Genomic DNA, 22,775 nt, shown 5'->3' with positions numbered 1-22,775 from the left:
GCCGGGCTAACGCTCCTCCCTCCCACCCATCTCAACGCGTTGCGATTGGCTGGCGCGGAGACGCTCGGATCCGATTGGGGAAGCGGGTGCAGGGCGGGCGGCGAGGCTCGCGGCCCGCCCCCTGCGCGTGACGGCGGCGCCGCGCGATTGGCCGAACCGACGCGGAAGACGCGCTGTGATTGGCGGAGTTCAAGCAGGGAGGGCGAGGCGGTGAAGCCGCTGCCTGTACCCGGAAGTACGGGCAGCCTGCCAGACCCCGGCCCCATTTATTGCCCGGTCCCACTGCACCGCCCCCCCCCCCCACAGCCTCACCGGGGGCACCGACCCCCGAGGGGATTGGGGGGGGCTCTAAGTGCTTCTCTGCAGCCCCCCAGCGGGCACAAACCCCGGAGGGGGCTGCAAGTGCTGCGGGACGAGGCCTGGACCCCCCTTTGGGGGGGAGCTGAGACCCCCCCCCAGGTCCCGGTGCCGGTGCCGGTCCCGGTGGGCCCCCCCCCCCCACGGTGTCCCGGGGGTCTCAGCAGTGGTTGATGCGGCTGTAGAGCTCGCGGCGGCTGCGCTCGCCCGCCCAGGTGCGGCTCTTGAGGCGGCACTTGCGCAGGTCCTCCTTGAAGTCGGCGTGGTGCATGGGCCGGTAGTCCTGGGGCTCGCAGTGTGCCTGGGGGGGGGGGGGCACCCGGCACCGTCAGAGACCCCCGGGACACTGGAGGGGGGGTGGGGGGGTTGCTGCTGGCACTGGGGGTATTGGGAAGTGAGGAGGGGGTCGTGGGGGCTCACCTGGTACTGGGGGAAGAACTCGCGGTACCCCCCCTTGAGGACGTAGAGCTCGGGGTAGTGCAGGTGGGGGTACTCGTTGCAGGCGCGGTCCTTCTCGCGGACGAAGCGGCACCTGGGGGGGGGGGCAGAATGCTTGGGGTAGGCCTGGGGCAGGCTGTGCTGGTCCCCAAGAGCAGCCTCCGACCCCCCAGAGCTGCCCCCTGGCCCCCAGGAGCAGCCCCTGGCTCCCAAGAGTCTCTGGTCCCCAGGAGCCGCCCCCCAAGCCCCAAAAGCAGCTCCCCAGCCCCCAAGAGCTGCTCACGGCCCCCAGGAGCAGCCCCCCAGACCCCAGGAGCTGCCCCTGGCCCCAAGAGCAGCCCCCAGCCCCCAAGAGACGCCCCCCAAGCCCCAAGGGCAGCCCCCTGGCCCCCAAGAGCCTCTGGTCCCCAAGAGCAGCCCCCTGAGCCCCAAGAGCCCCTGGCCCCCAGGAGCAGCCCCCCAAGCCCCAAGAGCCTCTGGTCCCCAGGAGCAGCCCCCCAGCCCCCAAGAGCCCCCAGCCCCCAGGAGCAGCCCCCCAAGCCCCAAGAGCAGCCCCCTGGCCCCCAACAGCCTCTGGTCCCCAGGAGCAGGCCCCGGCCCCCAAGAACAGCCCCCCAAGCCCCCAAGAGCCACCCCCCGGCCCCCCACGTACATCCTGGGTCCCCGCTCGGAGGAGAACTCGCAGTGGAAGATGAGGATGACGCGCTTGCTGGCGTCAAAGGGCACGATGGGCTTCTTCAGCAGGAACTCCTCCACGTCCTGCTCCATCGGCAGGTTGACAGCACCCTGGGGGTGGGGGGGGGGCAGGAGGCGCCTTCAGCCCGCTGCCCCCCGGCCTTTTGCCAGGCTGAGACCCCCCCCCACATCCCTCCATGCACACGCAGCACCCTCTGCGACGCTGCTCAGCGCCTTCAGAGCATCCCGAACCCGCGGCGTTTGATATTTTTAATGCCACCCCCCCCACTCAGACAGGGCAGGGCGAGCCCCCCCCCGGGGCGCAGCAGCAGCGGTTCTGACCTTGATGTGGCCTCCCTCGTACTCGTAGGGGTACCTGCAGTCCACGATCACGCAGCTGTCGATGAAGCTGCTGAACTGCCCGCTCAGCACCGCCACCATCTGCGGGGCGCCAGGAGCCCGTCAGCCCCCCGCCGGCACTTGGGGGCGAGGTGGGGGGGCTCCCGGGACCCCTCCCGGGGCCGTTCCCTTACCATTTCGGGGGAAATGTACTTGAGGTCCTGGTGCTTGCCCTCCACCGTCTGCAGCAGGTAGGCCTGGGGGCGTTGTGCGGGGTCAGGGGCTGAGCGGGGGGCACCCACCCGGCCCGGGCTCACCACGTGGGGTCGCCCCCAGCAGGGCTCTGCGGCCACCCTGGATTTTGGGGGGGGGGTTGAGGGCACCCCGTGCCCTCCATCACCCCCAGCCCCCCACCTTGGAGAAGTCCCCGATGAGCTCGCGGTGGTCGTTGGCCAGGATGTTCTCGATCTCCTCCTGGCAGAAGGACCTGGAGCGCAGCAGCCGCGCTTTCTGCCAGGAAACAGGACAAAAAAAAATAATAAAATAAACCCCAAAACACCCACAGGAGTGGATCAGGAGCACGGGGGGCGGGCAGGAGACCCCCCCCCCATAAAACCACCTCCCCAGTCACCACCGGCTCCGCCACCTCTCCCGGGGTGCCGGCCACGCTGCGGCGCCGCTTGGTTTTGACGGGGGTGTCCCTGTCGTGGGGCCGCTCCAGGCGCTTGAGGATGGGCCGGATGACGCTGCTGGGCATGGAGGGCGAGCGGAAGAGCTGCCGGCACTTGCTGCGCTTGGTGGGGGGCTTCTGGGGGGGGGGACAACGGGACAACCCCGTGTGGGTGCCCTGAGCAATGCCCACCCACCCCACAAGCTCCGCCGGTCCCCCACCGGGGCGAGGATCCCAGCTCCGGTAGCCCAGGACGTGCCCCAAGCCCTGGGGCTGCTGCTGATGCTGCCCCCCCCGCCAGGGAGTTTTTGCCCCCTGGGGGGGCTTCCAGCCAAGCTGGAAGTTTTTTGGGGAGGTCTTTGGGGTTTGGGGGGGCTGCACCTACCGGCTCTGCCTCCTCCTGCTTCACCAGTGGGGCCGTCAGCAGGCTCGCCATCCCCGGTGGCACCTCGGCGTCACTCTGCTGCCACAGTGGGGGGGGGGGGGGGGGGGGGCAGCTCAGTCACCCCCCCCCGGCAGCTCAAGTCACCCCACTCCCAGTTTTGGGGTGTCCCTGAGCTCCGACACCCCCTGGGCTTCACCAGCCGTAGGGATTCGCCCACCCCAGGAACTCAGTGCAGCCGTAAAAAGAGGGGAGGGGGACACGGGGGGGGGGGGCACGGTGCAGAGCAGAGCGCCCCCCCCCTCCTGTACCTTCATCTCCTCCTCATCCAGGATCTCCATGAAGCCATCATCATCCTCCTCGCCCATGGAGGAGGTGAGGGAGCAGCGGCGCAGCACCACGGGGCTCTCGCCCTCGGGCAGGTTTTCCTTTTCGGGGGTGTCAAACTGGGGGGGGGACACAGCCCACAGATGAACACCACCAAAGCTGGGGCCCCCCCATGGTGCTCCCCGATGGGAGATGGGTCCCCCCGATCCCCTCCACGGTGCCACCCCCGCACCCATGGGTGCCCAGGCTGACGGATTTGGTTCTTGTGAGCAGCAGCAGCCCCCCCCCACGACCCCCCCGGCCCCCCCCGGGCCCCCCAGCCCCTCTCACCAGCAGGCTGGGCGCGGAGCTGGGTCTGCGTGCGAACGGCTCCTTCCCCGACCCCCCCTCCGACGCCTGCAGCCGCCCCCGGTGCCCCGGCCTCTGCGGCTTCTTAAACACGAACCCCTCCTGCGGGAAGGCCCAGGGGGGGGGCACAGCGTTATAGCAGCCCTCTGCCCCCTCCCCGAGCCCCCCCCCCCCCCCCAAAGCCCCACTCACATCGTCCGGGGCTGCTCCCTGGCGGGGGGGCTGCTGAACTCGCTGCAGTTGGAGATGTTCCTCAGGGCCGGGCTGGCCCCCAGGAGCCGTGGCTGTGGGTTTTTTTTTTTTTGGGGGGGTGAGAGGTGCTGCACGCCCCCCCCCGGACCATGGTCCTGTTTTCCTGCATGGATCTGCCCCCCCCCCAAAAAACTTACTGGCAGCGAGTGGATCCTGCGCGCCAGGAGCTTGTTGCTGCAGGACAAGGAGGGGAATGATCAATGCGCCCCCCCCCCCATGCCCTGGGGACCCCCCCCCCACACAAAAAGGGGTGACCCAGCCTCGGGGGGGGGGTCTGGGGATGGGGGGCACCCCCCAAACTTACTCGGTGACGACCCTGCCGGCCCCCAGCACGGCCTTCTCGAAGCTGCGGGGAGAGGGGGGGGGGCTGCGGTCAGGGGGTGTCGGACCCCCAGCCCGGGCACGGCTTTGTTGTTTTTTTTTTTTGGGGGGGGGCCCCTCAGGGCTTCCTCTGGCTGATGCACAGCCCTGGGGGGGGGTCTGCTGTGGGGGGCCCGCGGGTGGTCCCGCTGCCCACCTGTATGCTAATGGGGGCCACCGGCGCTGCCCCCGCCAGCTGGCCCCCAGCGGCCATCTGCCCATAGCCAACGGCTGGGGGGGGGGCACGGGGGGGACAGGACCCTCCTGAAGCCCCCCCCCCCATTTTATCCTGCCCCCCCCCAGCGCCCAGCACCACCCGGAACAGGCTGCGGCTTCCTGCCCCCCCCCCCCAACCCCGGGCTGGATTTTGGGTAAAGGCGGCTCCGTGCAAGGGGGGGGGGGGGGACACACAGCCCGGGGGGGGCTGCCCCTGATTGTCTGCAGCCCCCTGGGACCCCCCCACGCGGTGTTATGGGGGTACAGGGGGGGTTTCCCCCGGGGGGGGGCACTCACACGTCCTCCAGGGCGTCGGGGTCCTCCTGTGTGGGGGAGTCGAGGCCCAGTCCTGGGGGGGACAGGGTGGGGGGGTGGGTTGGGGGGGGGGGTTGGGACACCCCAAGGGACCCCCCCGTGCCCCCCCCCCTCAAAACTCACCCGCGTCCGAGGCGTCGGAGCCCTGGGATGAGCCCGAGGAGGCGCGGGCCAGGCGGCAGCGGGGGCCAGGGAAGGGCCCCCCCGGAGCCTTCCTCCGGGGGGTGTCACAGTGGCTGTGGGACAAGGGGGGGGGGCACGGGGCTGGGACCACCACCCGCAGCCCCACAACGCCCCCAGCCCCACGCCAGGGCCGTGAAACCCCCAGGAACATCACCCCCCCCCCCCCAAAGCACCCCCCCCCAAAAAAAAAAAAAGCCCCCCCCGCACACTGACCTGCCCAGCCCCGCCAGCTTGTCCATGTCGCGAGCCAGCGTGGTGACCGGCGACATCCCCGACGACCCCCCCGGACCCCCGCCCCCCCCCGCCGCCGCCACCGCCAGCAGCGCCGCCAGCCCGGGCAGCCCGCGGGGACGGCGGGGGCTGGGGGCGCCCCGAGCCGCCATGGGGGGGGGGAACGGGAAAAGAGGCAGAAATGGTAAAGTGGGGTAAAAAGGAAAAGGAGAGAAAAGTTAAAAGGAGAGAAAAGTTAAAATAAGGTAAAAGGTAAAAGGGGATAAAGAGTAAAATGAGGTAAAAAGTAAAATGGGATAAAAAGTAAAATAAGGTAAAAAGTAAAAGGAGATAAAAATTGAAAGGAGATAAAAATTGAAAGGAGATAAAAATTAAAACTGGAAAGATAAAAATAAAAATAAAATAAAAATTAAAATAAGATAAAAATGCAGTAAAAAGAAAAAGGAAATAATAAAATAAAATAAAAATAAAAAATGAAAAATTAAAATGAAAATGAAAAATGAAAAAAATGAAAATGAAAAAAGTAGAAAATTAGAAATGAAAAAGGAAAAATGGAAAATTAAAAAATGAAAAATGAAAGAATGAAAGAATGAAAAAATAAAAATGAAAGATGAAAAGATGAAAAAGGAAAAAGACGAAAAGCAGGAAAAAGAAAACGAAAGAAAAGAAACTTAAAAAATAATAAAAAAAAAAAAAAAAGAAAAGAGATAAAAAATAAAAAAGATTAAAAAAAATAAAAATAATAATAAAAAAGAAAATTAAAAAAATACAAGATACAAAAAAGAAGAGGAATAAAAGATAAAGGGGGGGGGTGGCGGTGTGGGGCCGGAGCCGGGGCCCCCGCAGGCGGCGGTGCCGCCCCAGTCCCTATTCGAAAAATAACAGCGGCAGCGGCGCCGCCCCCCCGAGCCCGGCCCCGCCGCAAGCCCGGCCCCACGGGGGGGGCACACGGGGGGGGGCACGGGGCCGGGAAGTGCGGGGCGGGGGGGGCACGGCCAGGGCGGGTTAGGGGCCGGGGGGGGACAAGGAGGGGGTGCAGCCGGCAGGATGCGGGGGGGGGGTGCATGGGGGGTGTGTGGGGGGGTACATGGATGGGGGGTACAGGGGGGGTGTATGGGGGGGGCACGGCTGGGGGCGTAAGAGGGGGGACGCGGAGGGGGGTGGTGGGACGCGGGGGGGGGGTCGGGTGCTCGGACGCTGCCCCCCCCCCCTCCAAAAATAAATAAATAAATAAATAAATAAAATAAAATAAAGTAAAATAAAATAAAGTAAAATAAAATAAATAAAGCAAAATAAAATAAAATAAAATAAAGTAAAAAAATAAAATAAAATAAAATAAAATAAAATAAAATAAAATAAAATAAAACAAAACAAAATAAAAATAAAATAAAGTAAAATAAAATAAATAAATAAAATAAAATAAATAAAGCAAAATAAAGTAAAATAAAGTAAAATAAAGCAAAATAAAATAAAATAAAAATAAAATAAACATAAAAATTTCCGGGGGGGGGGTCCCGGCTCGGCCCCACCACGTGGCACCGACCCCACGAGCCCCCAGCCTCGGCCCTGCTTTGGGGGGGGGGGGGGGGGGGTCGGGTTTTGGTCCATCTGTCCGTCCGTCCAGCTGTCCTTTTGGGGGTGCCCCCCCCCCTTAAAACCCCCCCCCGGCCTTTCTGATGCAGAGCAGGGGCTTTGAGCCATTGTCCCGGCCCCTTCTCCCTTTTCAGAGGGGACAATAAAAGGGGGGGGGGGGCGAGCCCTGCCTGACCTGGAGGGGGGGGGCAACCAGGGGCAGCCCCCCCAAGGATTTGGGGGGTGTGGGGGGGGCACCCGGCCCCGCTGGCAGCACTATGGGGGCTCTGGAAGGGCTGGAGGGGGGCTGGGGGGGGTCCTGTGCCCCCCCCCGCAGTTTGTGGCATTGTGGGGGGGGTTATGGGGGGGGCAAACAGGGGCAGGGGGCTCGCTTTAATGGCTGCCGTAATTAATGATCACCCTAATTAACGAGGCCGGGGCGGGGGGGGGGGGCTGCCCCTGGGGGGTCCCCTTTGTGCCGGGCCCCCCCGCCATGGGGTCAGGGCCCCCCCCCGCCCCTGGTCCTGCACCCCCAGCTCCCCCCATTGCTCAGAGCCCCCCCCCCATCCCTCAGGACCCCCTGCTGCCCCCCCATCCCTCAGGCCCCCCCCAGAAGCCCCCAGCCCCCCCCCAAGAACCCCCCATCTCTCTGTGCCCCCCCCCAGAACCCCCCAGTCCCCCCATTTCTCTGCCCCCCCCCAGAAGCCCCCAGCCCCCCCCCAAGAACCCCCCATCTCTCTGTGCCCCCCCCAGAACCCCCCAGTCCCCCCATTTCTCTGCCCCCCCCCAGAAGCCCCCAGCCCCCTCAGCCCCCCCCATCCCTCAGACCCCCCCCCAGAAGCTCCCAAGTCCCTCCCAAGCCCCCCCATTTCTCTGCCCCCCCCCAGGCCCCCCCCATCTCTCAGGCCCCCCCCAGAAGCCCCCAGCCCCCCTATTTCTCTGCCCCCCCCCTCAGAACCCCCCAGCCCCCCCCTGAGGTCACCCCCACCTCTGTGCCCCCCCCCAGAAGCCCCAGCCCCCCCTCAGGCCCCCCCCCATCCCTCAGACCCCCCCCCAGAAGCCCCCATCCCCCCCAATACCCCCCACCCTCCCCATTTCTCTGCCCCCCCCCTCAGAACCCCCCAGCCCCCCCATCTCCCTGCCCCCCCCCGTTGCCAGGCAACCCCTCGGCGCGCTCCCAGCAGGCCCCGCGCGGCCCCGTTGCCATGGCGACGCGGCGGGCGCCATGGCGGGCCTGGGCCTGGGCCTAGGCCCGGGAGCGGCGGGCGATGGCGGCCTGCGGGCTCTGTACGGCTGGCTGGACGCCCTGCCGCTCTCCCGGCCCCGCAGGAACGTCGCCCGCGACTTCAGCGACGGCGGTGCGAGCGGCTCCGGGCCTCCGGGGAGCCGGGAGGGGGCTTTAGGGGGGCCAAACCGTGGCTGTGGGGCCAGGCCCGGGCCTGCTGTGGGGTCAGGCCGTGGTTGTAGGGCCAGGCTGTGGTTGTAGGGCCAGGCCCGGGCCTGCTGTAGGGCCAGGTTGTGGTTGTAGGGTCAGGCCTGGGCCTGCCGTAGGGCCAGGCTGTGGTTGTAGGGCCAGGCCCAGGCCTGCTGTGGGGCCAGGCCGTGGTTGTAGGGCCAGGCCGTGGTTGTAGGGCCAGGCTGTGGTTGTAGTGCCAGGCTGTGGTTTTAGGGCCAGGCTGTGGTTTTAGGGCCAAGCTGTGGTTGTAGGGCCAGGCCTGGGCCTGCTGTGGGGTTAGGCTGTGGTTGTAGGGCCAGGTTGTGGTTGTAGGGCCAGGCCCGGGCCTGCTGTAGGGCCAGGTTGTGGTTGTAGGGTCAGGCCTGGGCCTGCTGTAGGGCCAGGTTGTGGTTGTAGGGTCAGGCCTGGGCCTGCTGTAGGGCCAGGTTGTGGTTGTAGGGTCAGGCCCGGGCCTGCTGTAGGGCCAGGTTGTGGTTGTAGGGTCAGGCCCGGGCCTGCTGTGGGGTCAGGCTGTGGTTGTGGGGCCAGGCCCGGGCCTGCTGTAGGGCCAGGCTGTGGTTGTAGGGTCAGGCCCGGGCCTGCTGTGGGGTCAGGCTGTGGTTGTGGGGCCAGGCCCGGGCCTGCTGTAGGGCCAGGCTGTGGTTGTAGGGCCAGGCTGTGGTTATAGGGCCAGGCCGTGGTTGTAGGGCCAGGCTGTGGTTGTAGTGCCAGGCTGTGGTTTTAGGGCCAGGCTGTGGTTTTAGGGCCAGGCTGTGGTTTTAGGGCCAGGCTGTGGTTTTAGGGCCAAGCTGTGGTTGTAGGGCCAGGCCCGGGCCTGCTGTAGGGCCAGGCTGTGGTTGTAGGGCCAGGCCCGGGCCTGCTGTAGGGCCAGGCTGTGGTTGTAGGGCCAGGCTGTGGTTGTAGGGCCAGGCTGTGGTTGTAGGGCCAGGCTGTGGTTGTAGGGCCAGACTGTGGTTGTAGGGTCAGGCCCGGGCCTGCTGTGGGGTCAGGCTGTGGCTGTGGGGCCAGGCCCAGGCCTGTTATAGGGCCAGGCTGTGGTTATAGGGCCAGGCTGTGGTTATAGGGCCAGGCTGTGGTTATAGGGCCAGGCTGTGGTTGTAGGGCCAGGCTGTGGTTGTAGGGCCAGGCCTGGGCCTGCTGTGGGGCCAGGCTGTGGTTGTAGGGCCAGGCCTGTGCCTGTTATAGGGCCAGGCTGTGGTTGTAGGGCCAGGCCCGGGCCTGCTGTAGGGCCAGGCTGTGGTTGTAGGGCCAGGCCCAGGCCTGCTGTAGGGCCAGGCTGTGGTTGTGGGGCCAGGCCCCGCGTCCCACCACCTCTCCTCCTCCTCTTCCTCCCCCCGCAGTGCTGGCAGCCGAGGTGGTGAAGTTTTTCTTCCCCGCCATGGTGCAGCTGCACAGCTACGTGCCCACCAGCTCCACGCCACAGAAGCTGGCCAACTGGGGACACCTCAACAGGTAGCGGGGTGGCGGCGCCCCTCTCCCTGCCGGGCTGGAGGGGGGGGGCGCTGCCCCTCGGAGCGGGGTGGGGGGCACTCGGTGCCCTGCCTTCCAACCTGCCGGTTTGCCTCCTGTTTTTTTTTATTATTTGTCTGTTTTAGGAAGGTTTTGAGTAAGCTGAACTTCTCCCTCCCGGCCGAGGTGATCCGTCAGGTGGCGCAGTGCCGGCCGGGCGCGGTGGAGCGGGTGCTGCTCCTGCTGCGGCAGAAGATCGAGGAGAAGCAGAAGCAGAGCAAGGCGCTGCCCGGCCCGCACCAGGTCAGAGCACGAGGCAGGCGGCAGGGCCGGCCCCTCCCGGCCCCCCCCCGGGGAGCACCACGGCCCTGCTGTGGCTCTCTGAGCAGCCCGGAGGAGCCGCTGTGAGCCGGGGAGGTTTGGGGACGTTCCCTGCGCCATCCTCCTTTGTCGCTGCTTGTCACCTCGCTGTGACAGCCCTGGCAGGCGTGCTGAGGGCTGGCAGCAGCTCCCGGCCGCCTCCTCTCCTGCCTCAGCCCACGAGGGTCCCAATCCTGGCATTGAGAGGAGGACAACGAGCCTGGGGGGGCTCGGGGCTGGCTGGGCTGAGTCCGCCAGCTCAGGTTCGGCTGCGGGAGGGGCTGTGGCTGCGCAGGAATTCGGGCAAATTGATCCCAGCCCTGCCTTCGGGCGGTAGCTCCAGCACCACGCTGCTGGGAACCCCCTGCTCTGAGCCGACCTCTGCCACGGGGGCAGCCGGATGGGTTGGGGTGCTCCGTGTCCCCCTTTTCCTGACAGGGGGGTGGGCCAGGGCCACCCCCCTAGCAGGGGGGGGCTGCTTGCAGGCTCGCCCCCATGGTGACGGGGGTTTTCCGTGCAGGAGCTGGGCGTGAGGACGGCGCAGGAGGAGATGGGCTACCTGGAGACGGGTAGGGCCCCCCTATACCTCGGGCCCCCCCCCCTCCTAACCCAAACTCTGCCTTCTGGTCCCTGCCTCCTGCTTGGGGGGGGGGCGTCCAGGGCTCAGAGCTGTTTGGGCAGGGCACGTGCTGATGGAGGGAGGTGCTCTGTGTGCTAATTACCCCTAATTGCGCTCACAGACCGAGGTAGCTGATGACAGGAGCCGTGCAAAGGGCACGGGGCTGCGCAGGGGGAGGGCCAGGCAGCGCAGCAGGAAAAAATTCCCTACAGTGAGGGTGGCCAAGAGCTGGCAGGGGTTTCCGAGCGGGGTGCCCGGCGCCTGTCAGCACCCAGGACACATTTGGGACATGCCCTGGGTGCCGTGCTGCAGCTTCTGGTAGCCTTGGGGTGGGCGGGCGGCCTCGATGAGCTTTGTAGGTTCCTTGGACCCAACCTCTCCGCTCTGTTTTATTGTGTCCCTCCTGACAGGGTGTCCCAAGGTGAAGAGCACGGGACGGGGCTGTGCCCAGGAGCCCCCCGGGGCTGTGGGGTAAGGCTTAGTGCTCTGTGGGGGCTCTGTGGGGGCTCTGTGGGGGCTCTGTGGGGGCTCTGTGGGGGCTCTGTGGGGGCTCTGTGGATGCTGTGCCCCTCCTGGGGGCTCCCTGCGGGCTGTGCTCTGCAGGTCCCCGTGGGGCGCACGCTCCTGGACCCCAAAAGGTGCTGGGCACAGCCGGGGGGCTCAGCCCTACATGCTGTGGGTGCTGCCGGGGGGCTCAGTCGCTGTCCTGGGTGCTCCCCTCCCTGTCCCAGGGGGAGCAGGAGCCCGGATCCCATGGGTGACGCCGCTGCCGTCCGCCTGCAGCTGGCAGAGAAGGAGCAGGCGCTGCTCCTGGCCCAGGAAACCGTGCAGGTGAGCGGCACCGGGACCGGGCCGGGCTCCCCGTGCCCTCCCGAGCCTGTCCTGCAGCGGCCCCGTGCTCCAGGGCCCTTTTTTTTTTTTTTTGGGGGGGGGGGCACCGCTGGGTGTGGGGACAGAAACGGGCCCCGGATCCCCTGCTGGTGCTGCCCTGCCTCAGTTTCCCCACGCCTGCAGCTCTCTGGGGCTGCTCGGTGCTTCCTGCCCCTCTCACGGCCACACCACCCGCCCCGTGGTGCCCCCCCCCATCCCGATTTCCCCCCCCTCCCGGGGCTAACCGAGCCCGGTGGGGGGGGAACCGAGCTGAGGGCAGGTCCCGCTCAGCTCCTGCAGCTGAAGGTGCGGCGCCTGGAGCAGCTGCTGCGCCTCAAGGACACGCGGATCGACGACCTCAGCCGGCGCCTGCAGCGGGAGCAGCGCTGAGCACAGCCCCCCCGGTGCCTCCCGGTGCCCCCCCGGTGCCTCCCGGTGCCCCCCCGGTGCTCGGGGGGGGTCAGAGCAGAATTACAGCCCCGTTCCCACCCTGACTGTGCCTCCCCGTCCGTGCCTCGGCGATGCCAACCCGTGCTGTGCTCCATCCTTCCCTCCGGGGGCGGCGGGGGGCTCCCGGTTAATCCCCGGGGGGGTCCCGGTTAATCCCGGGGGGCTCCCGGTTAATCCCGGGGGGGTCCCTGTTAATCCCTGTTGGGGTCTGATGCCTAATCCCAGGGGTGCTGCCCGTTAATCCCTTCGCGGAGCCGTTTCCGTGCCCCCCCCACCCCCCTGTCCCTGCCCCCGGTGCCCCCCGAGCCTCCCCCGCCCCCCCCCGCCCGTCCCGGTGCGGGGCTCGGGGAGGGGAGGGGGCACCGGGGGGGGAGGCGTCCCCATGGCAACCGCGTCGCGCGGGGCGGGGCCACCCCCGCCAAAACCCCGCCCACCCTCTCCCCATTGGCTGTTCTCTCCCCTCGCCACGCCCCCCTCCCAGCAACGGCCCCGCCCCTTAGCGAGAACCCTGCCGGCGGGCCGCGTAGGAACCGGAGCCAATGGGAGTGGCGGGGGAGGGGGCGTGACCGTGGAGCGGGCGGGCCAATGGGAGCGGCGGGGGGGTGTGTCCGAGGCGCGGGGTGACCAATAGGAGGGCGGGGGGCGTGTCCCGGTAGTGGGAAGCGGGCAGCGGGCAGCGCCCGGGACGCGGCGGTGAGCGGGGACCGCACCGGCGGGGGGGGGGGGGGGAGGCTCGGGGGTGCATTGGGGTCCCCGGGGGTCCCCACCGGCCCCCCGCCAGCCCCCTAAAAGCGCGTGGGTTTTGATTAATTTTTTAATTTTTCAATTTTTATTAATTTTTGTATTTTTTTTTTTTTTTACGTTTTACCGTTTTCCGTTTTTAACGTTTCCGCCTGGTTTCCGCGCTCCGTTCCGGCGCCCTCCCCTCCAGCGCCCCGTGCTCGGTGCCAGCCCCGGGGCTGTGCCCGTTACCCCCTCCCCCCACCTCCTTCCCCCCCCCTTTTCATCCCGGGGCCGGTACCGGGGTCAGTACCGGGGTCAGTGCCGGGGTCACGGCCCGGTCACGACCCCGCCGCTCCCCCCCCGGGCCCCTTTTCCCCTCCCCAGGGGCCGCTCCTGGCCTGGTCCCAGCCGCGGTGACCCCGGGGCCGTGGGAGCTGCGTGGCCCTGGGGAGCTCCGCGGCACCGGGGGCGGCTCCTCGAGCACCGGGGGGGCAGCACCGGGGTCCACCACCTCCCCCCCGGTCCAGCTCTCACACCGGCAGAGCCTCGGTGCCGGTGCCCAGGCTCCCCCCTGGCATCCCCGGTGCTCCCCGGCCCTTCCCGGTGCTCCCCGGCCCTTCCCGGTGCTCCCCGGCCCTTCCCGGTGCTGCCCAGCCCTTCCCGGTGCTCACCGGCCCCTTTTTCCCCCCCCCCAGCTCCAGCGGCGCCCCTCGGAGCATGGCCTGGCTCCACCGCCTCTGAAGCTCGGCACAAGGACACCGGACGGCGGCGGGGACCCATGGCTGCGGCCAGCAAGGGTGAGTCCCGTTACCCCCCCCCGGTGCCCCCCAGCCTCCCGGGGTGCTCCCGGTGCCGCTGCGTGCTGGGTGCATGGAGGTGACACGGAAAAGCCGCGGTGCTCCCGGCCCTGCAGCACCCAGACACAGCCCCGGGAGCTCTTTGTGCTCTCCTCTCCTCGTGGCCACCTCTCCGTGCCCCCCAGGCTGCTGGCACAGCCCACCCGGGGGCACGGTGCCAGTGTCCCTGCGCCGCGTGCTGTCATCACCTGAGGCTCTCCTGGCAGCGCTGCCGGTCCCGTGGCCGCGGTGCCAAGGGCAGGCTGCCCGTCGCCTCCTTGCCCTCGCTGCTGGGGCAGCCCCAGTGCTCCCAGTGCTGCCTACTGGGGGACAACGGGGACCCTGTGTCAAAAATTGGTGCTTACAGCCTGGGGAGCCCAGTGCCGGGGCTGGCTGCCGGCACCAGGACCCTCCTGCCGCTGCGGGGGGGCTCGGTGCAGCCCCCAACCCCTGGAGATAAAGCAAAACAGCCCCAGGGGGGGGTCAGCCCCTGCCCAAGGCTGACTCACGGAGCTGTCGGCGTGGCTGCCTGGGTGTGTGCAGGATGCACGACTGGATTGCACCCCTAATTTCAGCGCTGGGGCTGCCAGCAGGAATTTGGGCTCTGCGTGGTGCCAGCACTCAGGGTGGGGGCCCCGTCCCCGTGGGCAGGGCGCCCCCACAGAGGTGCCCGGGGGCTGCTGCTCGGGCTCTGGGTCCAGCAGCAGGCTGGGATCTGAGCCCGGGCTCCCCACGATGATCCTACGGGGCCGTGCTGGGTTCCCCCCAAACCGTGCGTCCCCCGGGGGGGTGGGGGGGGTGTCTGTGAGTTCAGGTGGGGACACCCCCGTCCCACGGCCCCGCACCCGAGGAGCCGTTCCTCGCCAAGCTGTTCCTGCCCAACAATGCCGAGTTATTAAATCTCCTGCCTGTCAGTAAATCGGGCACAAAGAGCCTTTTCTTCAAGGAGGCAGCAATCTGCTCCCTGCCTGCTGCCAGATGGGCGGCTCTGGGGAGGGGGCTTCGCCCCTGCTGGGTGCAGCACGACGCAGGGGCAGCGCTGCCGCAGCTCCCGGCTTTTTTTTTTTGGGGGTTCTGCCCCCCACTCCCACACGCCCCAGCAGTCCCCACACGTCCTCCTGCCCCACATCTCCGTGCTGAAGTCACCGGGACCCTGCCGTGTGCCCGGCCTTGCTCCCAGCTCGGTGCCTGGCCGCAGAGCCCGTGCTGTGAGTGCCCCCCCCCAGCCCCTGCAGCAGGATTTCCTCCCCTCAATCTCATTGCTGGGGGCTGTGCCTCACCCCGTGCAGGCAGCCTGGCCGGGACATTTCCAGGGTCACTGCTGCAGGAGGAGGAGGAGGAGGAGGAGGAAGAGGAGGAAGAGTTATCTCCCCCTGGCACCCCGCAGACCCCATCCTGCAGAGACACAAAGCCCCAGGGCGCACAGCACCGCTCCTGGTGGGCGTCTGGGGGTCTCAGGAGCTGGAGAGGGGCGCGGAGCCCACCCTGCCCCGTGGCTCCGTGTCCCTGGGGGCAGCGGGTGAGGCGTGGGCTCTGTTTTCTCACCCCCTGCAGGCGGCAAGGCCAAGGTGGGCGGCGTGCGCTTCGCCCCCAGCCAGCCCGCGGAGGGGGCCCCCGGCCACGTCCACTTCCAGGAGCAGCTGCGGGACTCGGCGGTGATGGTGACGCAGGAGAAGGACGGGCACTTCCTCGTCAAGGTGGGATTTTGGGGGACACACCTGCTTTTTGGGGGACTGCTGGGGGTGGACACGTGCCCGGGGAGCCTGCGGGTGCCATGGGGATCCCTCTGCACGGGTGGCTGTGAGGCTCCTCGGGGGATGGCTGTGAATGGGGATGTTTTGGTGTGGGTTTGTGGGGATAACCCCTGATTTCCACCCCGTTGCTGCTGCCCGGGCCAGGCTGCGTTTGCCTGAAACCCTTGGGATGGATCCGACCCCTCAGAGGGGGGCTCCTTTCCACGAGGAATAAAACCAGCGAAGGGCTCTGCAGGTACACCCCGGCGCTGCGTGAGGCAAGAGCGATTTAAAATTCCCTTTTGAGCTCTGAGTCAGTTATTTGATGGGTTATTGCCCTAAAAATTGCTGCGGGTTGCTGAGCGATCGCCGCCCCGGGGGTGGCTGCTGGCGTTGCGCTGCCGGCACCGCACGTGCCCTGCAGGTGAGTCCCCGAGGCAGCTGCTGCTCCTCACGGGGGGGGGTTTTGGGGTGGTTTTGGGGCTCTCCCAGCCCCGAGGAGCAGTGGTGCTTCCCGTGCAGCCCACCCCATGCACATTGGAGGTGGAGGAGAGCTTTGTCCCCGTGCTGGGGGTGCGATGGGCTCGCTGGGGCTGCTCACCCCGTGTCCCTGTGCTGAAAGCCCCCGGAACATTTGGTTGTGGTGTCACAGCGATGTCTCCGAGCTGCTCACGGGCAGGAGGGCTGCTGTGCGAGGCACGGGGCTTGCACTTTGTGTATTTCTGTGTGGGTGTGTGTGTTAGATCACGTAAAAAAGGGTCTGTTTGCATGGAGGGTGGCGGCTGAGGCTCGGGCACCGTGATGGGGTGCCTGTCCTGGCTGGATGTGCACACAGCGGGGGTCACACATCCCCCATACCCTGATATTAGGGGGTTTTTGGGGCCAGAGGGCGATATCTGCCCAGAGGAGCTCCCCCCACACCCCCCCCAGCAGCAATCAGCTCCTCGCCTCCCCCTGCCCGCATGGCTGCAGCAGTTGGGGCGCTCGGAGGGTGGCGTCCCCCTTTTCGGGGGGCTCTGGGGGTGCTGGGGGCCGTGGGGGGGGCCCTTCCCAAAACACATATTGCTGAGCGTGATGGAAACCAGCGTGGGGGCTGGGAGAGGGCTCTGGTTTTTGTCAGCGTGGATAAATGCTGGAGGCATCCTGGCTCCTGCTGCAGGTCCCCGAGCGCTGCTCGGCTTCCACGGGGGGGGGGGGGAAAATCAGTTCTGCTGCCCCCCAAGAAGTCCCCGGGGTCCTTCTCAGCAGCGCCGTTCCCAGCAGTGGTTATTTCTGCCGCTCTCCTTCTGCAGCTTAAAATAAACGTGTTTATTCCATTTTCCTGAGTGTTTGGGAAAACGCCCCCCCCCCCCGGCCCCCTCCCCAACTCCCCGTGGCTGCTGCCACCTCCGTGGCGCCCGGGGGCGAGCGCCGGGTGCTGGTGGGTCCCTGCCCCACAGGAGGGGGGTGTGTGGGGGGTTTGTGAGCCCCTCGCCCTGCCTTCATCCCACCCGGCGTGACCCCTGCGCCCCTCTCCCCCCCCCCAGGTGGGCTTCCTGAAGATCCTGCACAAGTACGAGATCGCCTTCCTCCTGCCCCCCTCGCAGCGGCTGGGGAAGGACGTCTGCGCCCTGCCCCTCCCCAACCCCAACCTCAGGGTCCTCAGCGTCACCTCGGGGCCTGAAGGTAAGGGCCCCGTGTCCTCTGCCTCCCCTCGGGGTGGCTTCTGTCCCCTGGGGGGGCACCTTCCTGCCATCCAGAAGTGATTTAACGAGGGCTTAACGGGGATGTGTGATGGAGAGCGGCTCCTGCTGCTGTCCCCACGTCCCCAGCACGCTGTGTGCCCGTGTGGGTGGCACCAGCTCGGCACCCCTGCTGCTTGGGGACGTCCCCAATGCCACCCCAATCCCAGTGGAGCAACGTGCGGCAGGGGATGGGGAGTTTGGGGCAGGAGCAGCCAGGGCGCAGGGTGCCAAGCGCTGGGTTTGAGACCCCAGCTTCACCCGGGCACCACAGCACAGAGCTGGGAACCCCTGGGGGGGCTCCTGGGTGGGGGCAGCCCCCCCTGCAGGGAGCTGGGGGGGCCGTGTCCCAGCTCCTGCCCCTTGCTGTGACAGCATGGGGAAGGAATCCGTGTTCCCACGCGCCTCCCGGGAGGCGTCCGCCCCTGACCCCGCTTCGGGAGCACCTTTTTTGTGGGATTTCAACCCAGGAACCTGCTGAACGCAGCCCAGGCACGCTCGGATTTTTCACCCTTGCTCTCTCTGCCCCTTCCCCGGTACCGAGGGTCCTCGGGGGGGGCTCCCTCAGCCCTGCCTCTCAGCCCAGCTCCGTGCTCGGGGCCAATTCCCGTGCCGGGGAGGGAAGGGGAGCGCTGTCCTGGCCACCAAGCACCACGGCGTGGTTCTGCTGCCTGGGATTTGTTTTGCTGCAGCAGCTCAGCCTCCTCCCAGCCCTTCCGGAGCTGGGCACGTGGCAGCCCCAACCCCTGGTGCTCAGCACCTTTGTATTTCCCCCCCCAGCACCATTTTTGGGGGCCCCCCAGAGCCGCTGCCCCCGCGCTGTGCCGTGTGCTCGGGCAGGCTCGTGGCCCCGGGGCTGCTCTGACGCCTTTCTTCTGCTGAGCTGCCGCAGGTGTTTATTTTTCTGCCTACTCCCTGCTTTTATTGAGAGCTTTTTTCCCTCTGGATGGAAAGCAGCCGCCTCCTCCGGCTCTGACAGCTGTGCCTGTGCTCCGGGGGGGGGACACAGGGCTGTGGGGCCAGCCTTTGCCCTTCTCCTGGCTGCTTTTGGGGCTGTTTCCTTGTCCCCCTGCCCTGCACGGGGGCATTTGAAGTATTTTGGCACGGGTTCTCATATCAGGAAGGGTTTGTGGTGGCCTGGGGCACGGCACGGGGAGGGCGCAGGGCAGGGCGCAGGGCAGGGCGCTTCCTTTGGGTGCTTTTGGGGTTGTTTGCACATTGTGCTGCTGCTCAGGGTGCTGCTGGATTTGGGGTTGGGTGCTTTGGTGTCGCTGAGCCGGGCACCACAAACACCAGCTCCGTGCTCCTGCCCCAGCCCTGCTGCATCAGCTCTGCCCCGGGTGATGCCAGCAGCAGCTCGGGGCTGGAGGCTCCCAGATCAGGACCCCTGGGACATCAGCAGCTCCTACCTGCCCCCCAAAATCCTGGCCCAGCCATGGGCTCACAGCGTCCCCCCCGTGTCCCCAGGCTACAGCATCAAGTGTGAGTACACGGCGCACAAGGAGGGAGTCCTGAAGGAGGAGATGCTCCTCGCCAGCGAGACCGGGGACGGCGCCTGCCTCAAGGTGGTGGTGCAGGCCCGCGTGATGGGTAAGGGCTGCCGTGGGGCTGGGGGCGTCTGGTTGGGTCCAGGATGTCTGTCCTGCCCCCCCCCCGGGGGTTCACAGCCTTGGGGGGGGGGACACGTGCAGCTCCCGTGGGCCTCACGCTTCAAAACCTTCCTCCCAGCACTGAGCTGGCTGCAGCCCCTGCTTCTGGGGGTCCCTGCTTCTGCAGCCCCCTGTGCCCCCCATTCCTCCCCGTTCCACCCACTGCTCCCCCCCCCGGTGGAGGTTTCTGAGCCACGGTCCTAAAGCAGCACACTTTTCACCCCAAAATCCCCTGGGCTAGGGGACAGCGCAGGGGGAGGCCCCCGCAGCTCCCTGGGTGATGGCGTTCCCTGGTGGGGGGGGGGACACGAGGCCCTGTGAGCCTGATCACACCCCAAAAGGGCTCCAAAAAGGCAGTGCTGGTGTCACAGAAGGTTCCAGGCCGGTGCCTGTGCCCCCATTTCCCAATTTTCCCCCCCCCCTCGTCCTGCAGACCGGCACCACGGCACGCCCATGCTCCTGGAGGGGGTGCGCTGCGTGGGAGCGGAGCTGGAGTACGACTCGGAGCAGAGCGACTGGCACGGCTTCGACTAGCCCCCGGGGTGGGGGCATCCCCCCAAAACCCCCCCCAAATCCCCGCAAAACCCCCCAAAACCCTCCGAGGCTCCTGAAGTGCTCCAGCAGCTCCTGCCTTGGATGGGGCTGTGCTGGGGAAAGGCCCCCCCCCGTGCTGCCCCCCTGCTGCTGCTTCCCCCTCGCTTCTCTCCCACCCCGTCCTCCCCAGGAGGGGGCATTTGGGGGCGTGTGGGGGGGGGCAGACCCCGAGCTGGGCCCCCCCGGGTTAAATTTTACCTCCTGGGGCTGGCTCCCCTTGCCTGTCCATGTCCATATCGAGCACCGCCTTGCTCCCCCCTTGTGTTTTCCCCCCCCATTTTGCTTTTTTCCCCGTCCCCCCCCCTGGCCGCGGCGCGAGGGCTGGGAGCAGCGGCTCGGTCCCGGGAGCAGCAGGAGGCTCGGCGTGCCTATACAGATATAAATATATAGATATATATATACATGGCCGTGTGCGGGCGGGTTTTTAAGTACAAAAAAAAGGAAAAAAAAAAAATAATATCTATAGAGGTAACTAATAAATGTCAGCTCAAACCGTGCCAGAGCTCAGCCTGTCTGCGGCCCCCCCCCCGCGCTCCTTCCCCCCGCTGCACCCTCAAGGGCAATTTTCTCTCCTAAATGCGATTAAAACCCACGGAGGGGGGGGCTCCCCCTGCCTTTCCCTGCAGCTCTCAGACTCCCGGGGGGGCGAGGATGTGTTTGTTGGTGTGTGGGCGGCCAGGGGATTTGGGGGGGGGGGGGGGGCGATGCATTTCCAGGCAGCCCCGGGCTGGGTGCGGGGCTCCTTCCCGCACGCTCTGCGTCCCCGGGGCTCAGCGTGGCACCCACAGCGACGAGCAGTAAAAAAAATCAGAAATTTGGGGTTTGGGAAGCACGATGCAGGCTCCAGCAGCGTGGGGGGAGCAGCCCCAGACCCCTCCCTGGGTGCTGGGGGCAGTGGCCGTGCCAGGGCTGGCTTGATGCCTTCTGAATTCAGCCCTTTTTTTTGGGGGAGCGATTCTCAGCGTCGGGGCGCCCTGCGGGGTGGCGGCGGCCTCGTGGCACGGCGAAGGGGGCGAGCGCTCGGCTCCCGGCACCCCAGGGTGTGCCCCCCCCCTGCCAGCCCCGCTGGGCCCATCAGTTGGAGAGGAAATCGATGGTGGCCCGCACCGTCTTGGAGGTGCTCATGTCCACGGCCGTCACCTTGATCTCCGTGTCCCCAAACTGCATGGCGGCGCGGATCTCGCGGCGGGCGCGCGGCGAGCCGGCGGCGCCGGCGTCATCGTCACCCAACTGGGGCAGCTCCAGGCTGACGGTGCCACACTTGCGCACGCCGGGGTCGGTGATGTAGACCACGTCGTCCGCGGCGCTGCAGTAGATGTTGATGATGGTTTTGCGCTGGCCGGGGCGGGCCGGGCAGTAGCTGCGCTGCACCACCTCCCCCAGCGCCACCGACTGATCGACGGAGACGAATTTCTCGAAGATGTCGGTGCACCAGTTCTTGCCTTCCTTCACCAGCAGCTTCTCCCGCGGGTGCTTGCCCTCCACGAACTTGTTGAGCACCCCCACGCCGTAGGTGAGGGGGGAGCGCCGCACGCGGACGATGGTGGGGTCGAGGCCGAAGAGCACGGCGCCCTTGAGGATGGTGAGCCCCACGTCCTGGGGGATGATGACGCGGCACGCGGCGCCGAAGGCCGCCTGCACGGCGTGCTGCAGCATGGGCGACTCGGCGAAGCCGCCCACCAGGAACAGGAATTTGATGCCTTGCACCTCGGGCTTCTTCAGGAGGGCGTCTGGGGGGGGGGCAGAGAGGGGATTTGGGGCTTGGCAAAGGGTGAGGGAGCCCCCCCCGCTGCCGGTGAGTTGGGGAGAAGGGTTGGGTCCGGGCAGCGCTCGGTGCCGAGGGAGCCACCGAGGGGCTGCCCACGGGGGTCTTGGGGTTCCCCGTCTCTGGGGGGTGCTGGGGGCTGTCTGGGGGTGCTGCAGGTGCTCTGTATGGTGCCGGGGGGGGCAGGGAGCACCCCCCCACCCCGTCGCGGACCATCACTCACCGATGTGGTTGATGATCTGGGTGATGGTGGGCTGGAAGAGCTCGCTCATGGCCTCCGGGGACATGCGCAGCATCCCCTGGGACGACCACTTGACGAAATTCACGCTGGGGAGGGAGGAGAGGAGGGGGGCGTGTGGGGCTGACCCTCACCAAAAGCTCCCCCCCCAGCCCCCCAAACCCCCCCCAACCCCCTCCAGGGCAGCGTTGTGCTCCCCCCCAAGCCCCTCCACGTCTCCACGGGGACCCTCCAGGGCCGTGCGGTGCCATGGGGCTGGGGGTGCCCGGGTGCCCCCCACCCTCTCCGGGTTCTCACTTGCTCTTCTTGAGCGCCGTCTCCACGTTCTGGCCCCGGTGCTTGCGGTAGAAGTCGATGAAGGAGAAGGGCAGGGAGACGTTGAGGGGGCTGGCGCGGGACGGGGCCGCCGCTCGCTTGCGGGCCTCGAAGGCGATGGTGAGGTCCACCCAGGCGGCCGGGCGCTTGGCCTTGAAGGTGGCGATGAAATCGTCCCCGAAGATGTGGCACAGCAGCCGCTCGAAGGCCAGGTCCACCCCCACGGCGCCGTACGGACCCCCTGTGTATGGGGGGGGGGGGGGCTGTGGGTCAGGCAGAGACCCCGGCCCCACGGCATGGGGCGGGCAGTGGGGTGGGGGGATGCAGGAGGGAGCCTCCTGTCTGGGGCTGAGCTGGGGGTATGGGGGGGTCCTGCAGGGGCAGGGGACATGGGATGTCCTCCCCACAGCAGGGAGTGGGGTGACGTGTCACCCCGTGTCACCCTGTGTCATCCCCTGTCATCCCAGTGTCACCCCATGTCACCCCATACCAACCCGTGTCAACCCTGTGTCACCCTGTGCCACCCCATGTCACCCCATCCTACCCCTGTGTCACCCCATGTCACCCTGTGCCACCACCCCATGTCACCCCATGTCACCCCTGTGTCACCCCATGTCACCCCATGTCACCCTGTGTCACCCCATGTCACCCCATCCTACCCCTGTGTCACCCCATGTCACCCCATGTCACCCTGTGTCACCCCATGTCACCCCATCCTACCCCTGTGTCACCCCGTGTCACTCCATGTCACCCCCATGCCACCCCTGTGTCACCCCGTGTCACCCCATGCCACCCTGTAGCACCCCCATGTCACCCCATGTCACCCTGTGCCACCCCGTGCCACCCCATGTCACCCTGTGTCACCCCATCCTACCCCTGTGTCACCCCATGTCTCCCTGTGTCACCCCGTGTCACCCCATGTCACCCTGTAGCACCCCCGTGTCACCCCATGTCACCCCCTGTCACCCAGTCAGTGCTGGGGGGGCTGCAAGGCGCATCCCGGAGGGGGACCCCACTGCGGGGGGGGGGGGGGCGGTGGGGGCTCATCCCCAAACCCGAACCTCAGCCTCATCTTCTGCCCCGGCCCCCCCCATCCCACTGCACCCCCCCCGTCCCCCTCCCCCCCCCTCTGCAGCCCCCAGCCGCCCCCCCCTCCCCGTGCCCCCCCCCCCCGGTGCCGTCCCCGCTCCCCGCTGCCACCAGGGGGCGCCGCAGGACAGAGCCCGGGCATGGGGGGGGGGGGGCACGGGGGGGGCACCCCCGGACCCCACCGCCCCCAACCCCCCCAGAGCCCCCCCGATTCCTAAACCCCCCCCAGAACCCCCCCAATCC

At 67.1% G+C, this 22,775-nt stretch overlaps 5 protein-coding genes across 7 annotated transcripts in view; 3 read left to right on the top strand and 2 right to left on the bottom strand.

Annotated features, from left to right (window-relative positions):
- LOC309877758 (C-type lectin domain family 4 member F-like) overlaps positions 1–12,030 on the top strand; it is a 17,587-nt gene extending 5,557 nt beyond the window's left edge. Inside the window, exon 7 of the mRNA XM_082759497.1 lies at positions 12,020–12,030. The gene's annotated coding sequence lies outside the window, so the exon portion shown is untranslated. The remainder of the gene's footprint in view (positions 1–12,019) is intronic.
- On the bottom strand, positions 190–6,006 carry CDC25B (cell division cycle 25B). Its single transcript, XM_082760402.1, is given in 17 exon segments — positions 190–658; positions 778–889; positions 1,448–1,581; positions 1,813–1,911; positions 2,004–2,066; positions 2,224–2,319; positions 2,444–2,614; positions 2,865–2,939; positions 3,173–3,307; positions 3,519–3,638; positions 3,729–3,736; positions 3,739–3,820; positions 3,926–3,962; positions 4,093–4,134; positions 4,662–4,713; positions 4,803–4,915; positions 5,076–6,006. Coding segments are annotated over 17 exon segments (1,650 nt in total). The 5' UTR covers positions 5,246–6,006; the 3' UTR covers positions 190–517.
- SPEF1 (sperm flagellar 1) lies at positions 7,785–11,843 on the top strand. Of its 2 annotated transcripts, none has more exons than XM_082759495.1 (7): positions 7,785–8,023; positions 9,462–9,573; positions 9,717–9,873; positions 10,451–10,499; positions 10,960–11,020; positions 11,333–11,380; positions 11,711–11,843. In XM_082759495.1, the coding sequence occupies exons 1-7, from the start codon at positions 7,891–7,893 to the stop codon at positions 11,721–11,723; spliced, it is 573 nt and encodes a 190-aa protein (XP_082615621.1). In that variant the 5' UTR covers positions 7,785–7,890; the 3' UTR covers positions 11,724–11,843. The 2 variants fall into 2 exon arrangements, with proteins under 2 accessions (XP_082615621.1, XP_082615620.1); XM_082759494.1 differs by having other exon boundaries at positions 11,281–11,380.
- Positions 12,031–12,539: 509 nt separating the features above from the next.
- ADISSP (adipose secreted signaling protein) lies at positions 12,540–19,131 on the top strand. Of its 2 annotated transcripts, none has more exons than XM_082759499.1 (6): positions 12,540–12,562; positions 13,288–13,389; positions 14,983–15,125; positions 16,688–16,826; positions 18,350–18,472; positions 18,965–19,131. In XM_082759499.1, the coding sequence occupies exons 2-6, from the start codon at positions 13,371–13,373 to the stop codon at positions 19,063–19,065; spliced, it is 525 nt and encodes a 174-aa protein (XP_082615625.1). In that variant the 5' UTR covers positions 12,540–12,562; positions 13,288–13,370; the 3' UTR covers positions 19,066–19,131. The 2 variants fall into 2 exon arrangements, with proteins under 2 accessions (XP_082615625.1, XP_082615624.1); XM_082759498.1 differs by lacking the exon at positions 12,540–12,562 and adding an exon at positions 12,632–12,664.
- Positions 19,132–19,510: 379 nt separating this feature from the next.
- The window catches only part of HSPA12B (heat shock protein family A (Hsp70) member 12B), a 16,041-nt gene continuing 12,776 nt past the window's right edge, over positions 19,511–22,775 (bottom strand). The window contains exons 11-13 of the mRNA XM_082759493.1: positions 21,426–21,684; positions 21,114–21,217; positions 19,511–20,855 (exon numbers count right to left, since the gene is read on the bottom strand). Of these exons, the coding sequence (XP_082615619.1) occupies positions 20,200–20,855; positions 21,114–21,217; positions 21,426–21,684 (1,019 nt within the window). The 3' untranslated portion in view covers positions 19,511–20,199. The remainder of the gene's footprint in view (positions 20,856–21,113; positions 21,218–21,425; positions 21,685–22,775) is intronic.

Source organism: Aythya marila (genome assembly GCF_965140915.1).
Source record: "Aythya marila genome assembly, chromosome: 4".
Lineage (NCBI taxonomy): Eukaryota > Metazoa > Chordata > Aves > Anseriformes > Anatidae > Aythya > Aythya marila.
Note: the sequence above shows the minus strand (reverse complement) of the source record. Positions and strands in the feature narration are given on the sequence as shown.

Bases quoted from the DNA above. Each gene is read 5' to 3' on its own strand.
- ADISSP (XM_082759499.1), top strand. The intron at 15,126-16,687 runs GTGGGATTTTGG...CCCCCCCCCCAG, and splicing joins ACGGGCACTTCCTCGTCAAG to GTGGGCTTCCTGAAGATCCT. The intron at 16,827-18,349 runs GTAAGGGCCCCG...CCGTGTCCCCAG, and splicing joins CGTCACCTCGGGGCCTGAAG to GCTACAGCATCAAGTGTGAG.
- SPEF1 (XM_082759494.1), top strand. From the start codon at position 7,891: ATGGCGGGCCTGGGCCTGGGCCTAGGCCCGGGAGCGGCGGGCGATGGC. The intron at 9,874-10,450 runs GTCAGAGCACGA...TTTTCCGTGCAG, and splicing joins CGCTGCCCGGCCCGCACCAG to GAGCTGGGCGTGAGGACGGC. The intron at 10,500-10,959 runs GTAGGGCCCCCC...CCCTCCTGACAG, and splicing joins GATGGGCTACCTGGAGACGG to GGTGTCCCAAGGTGAAGAGC.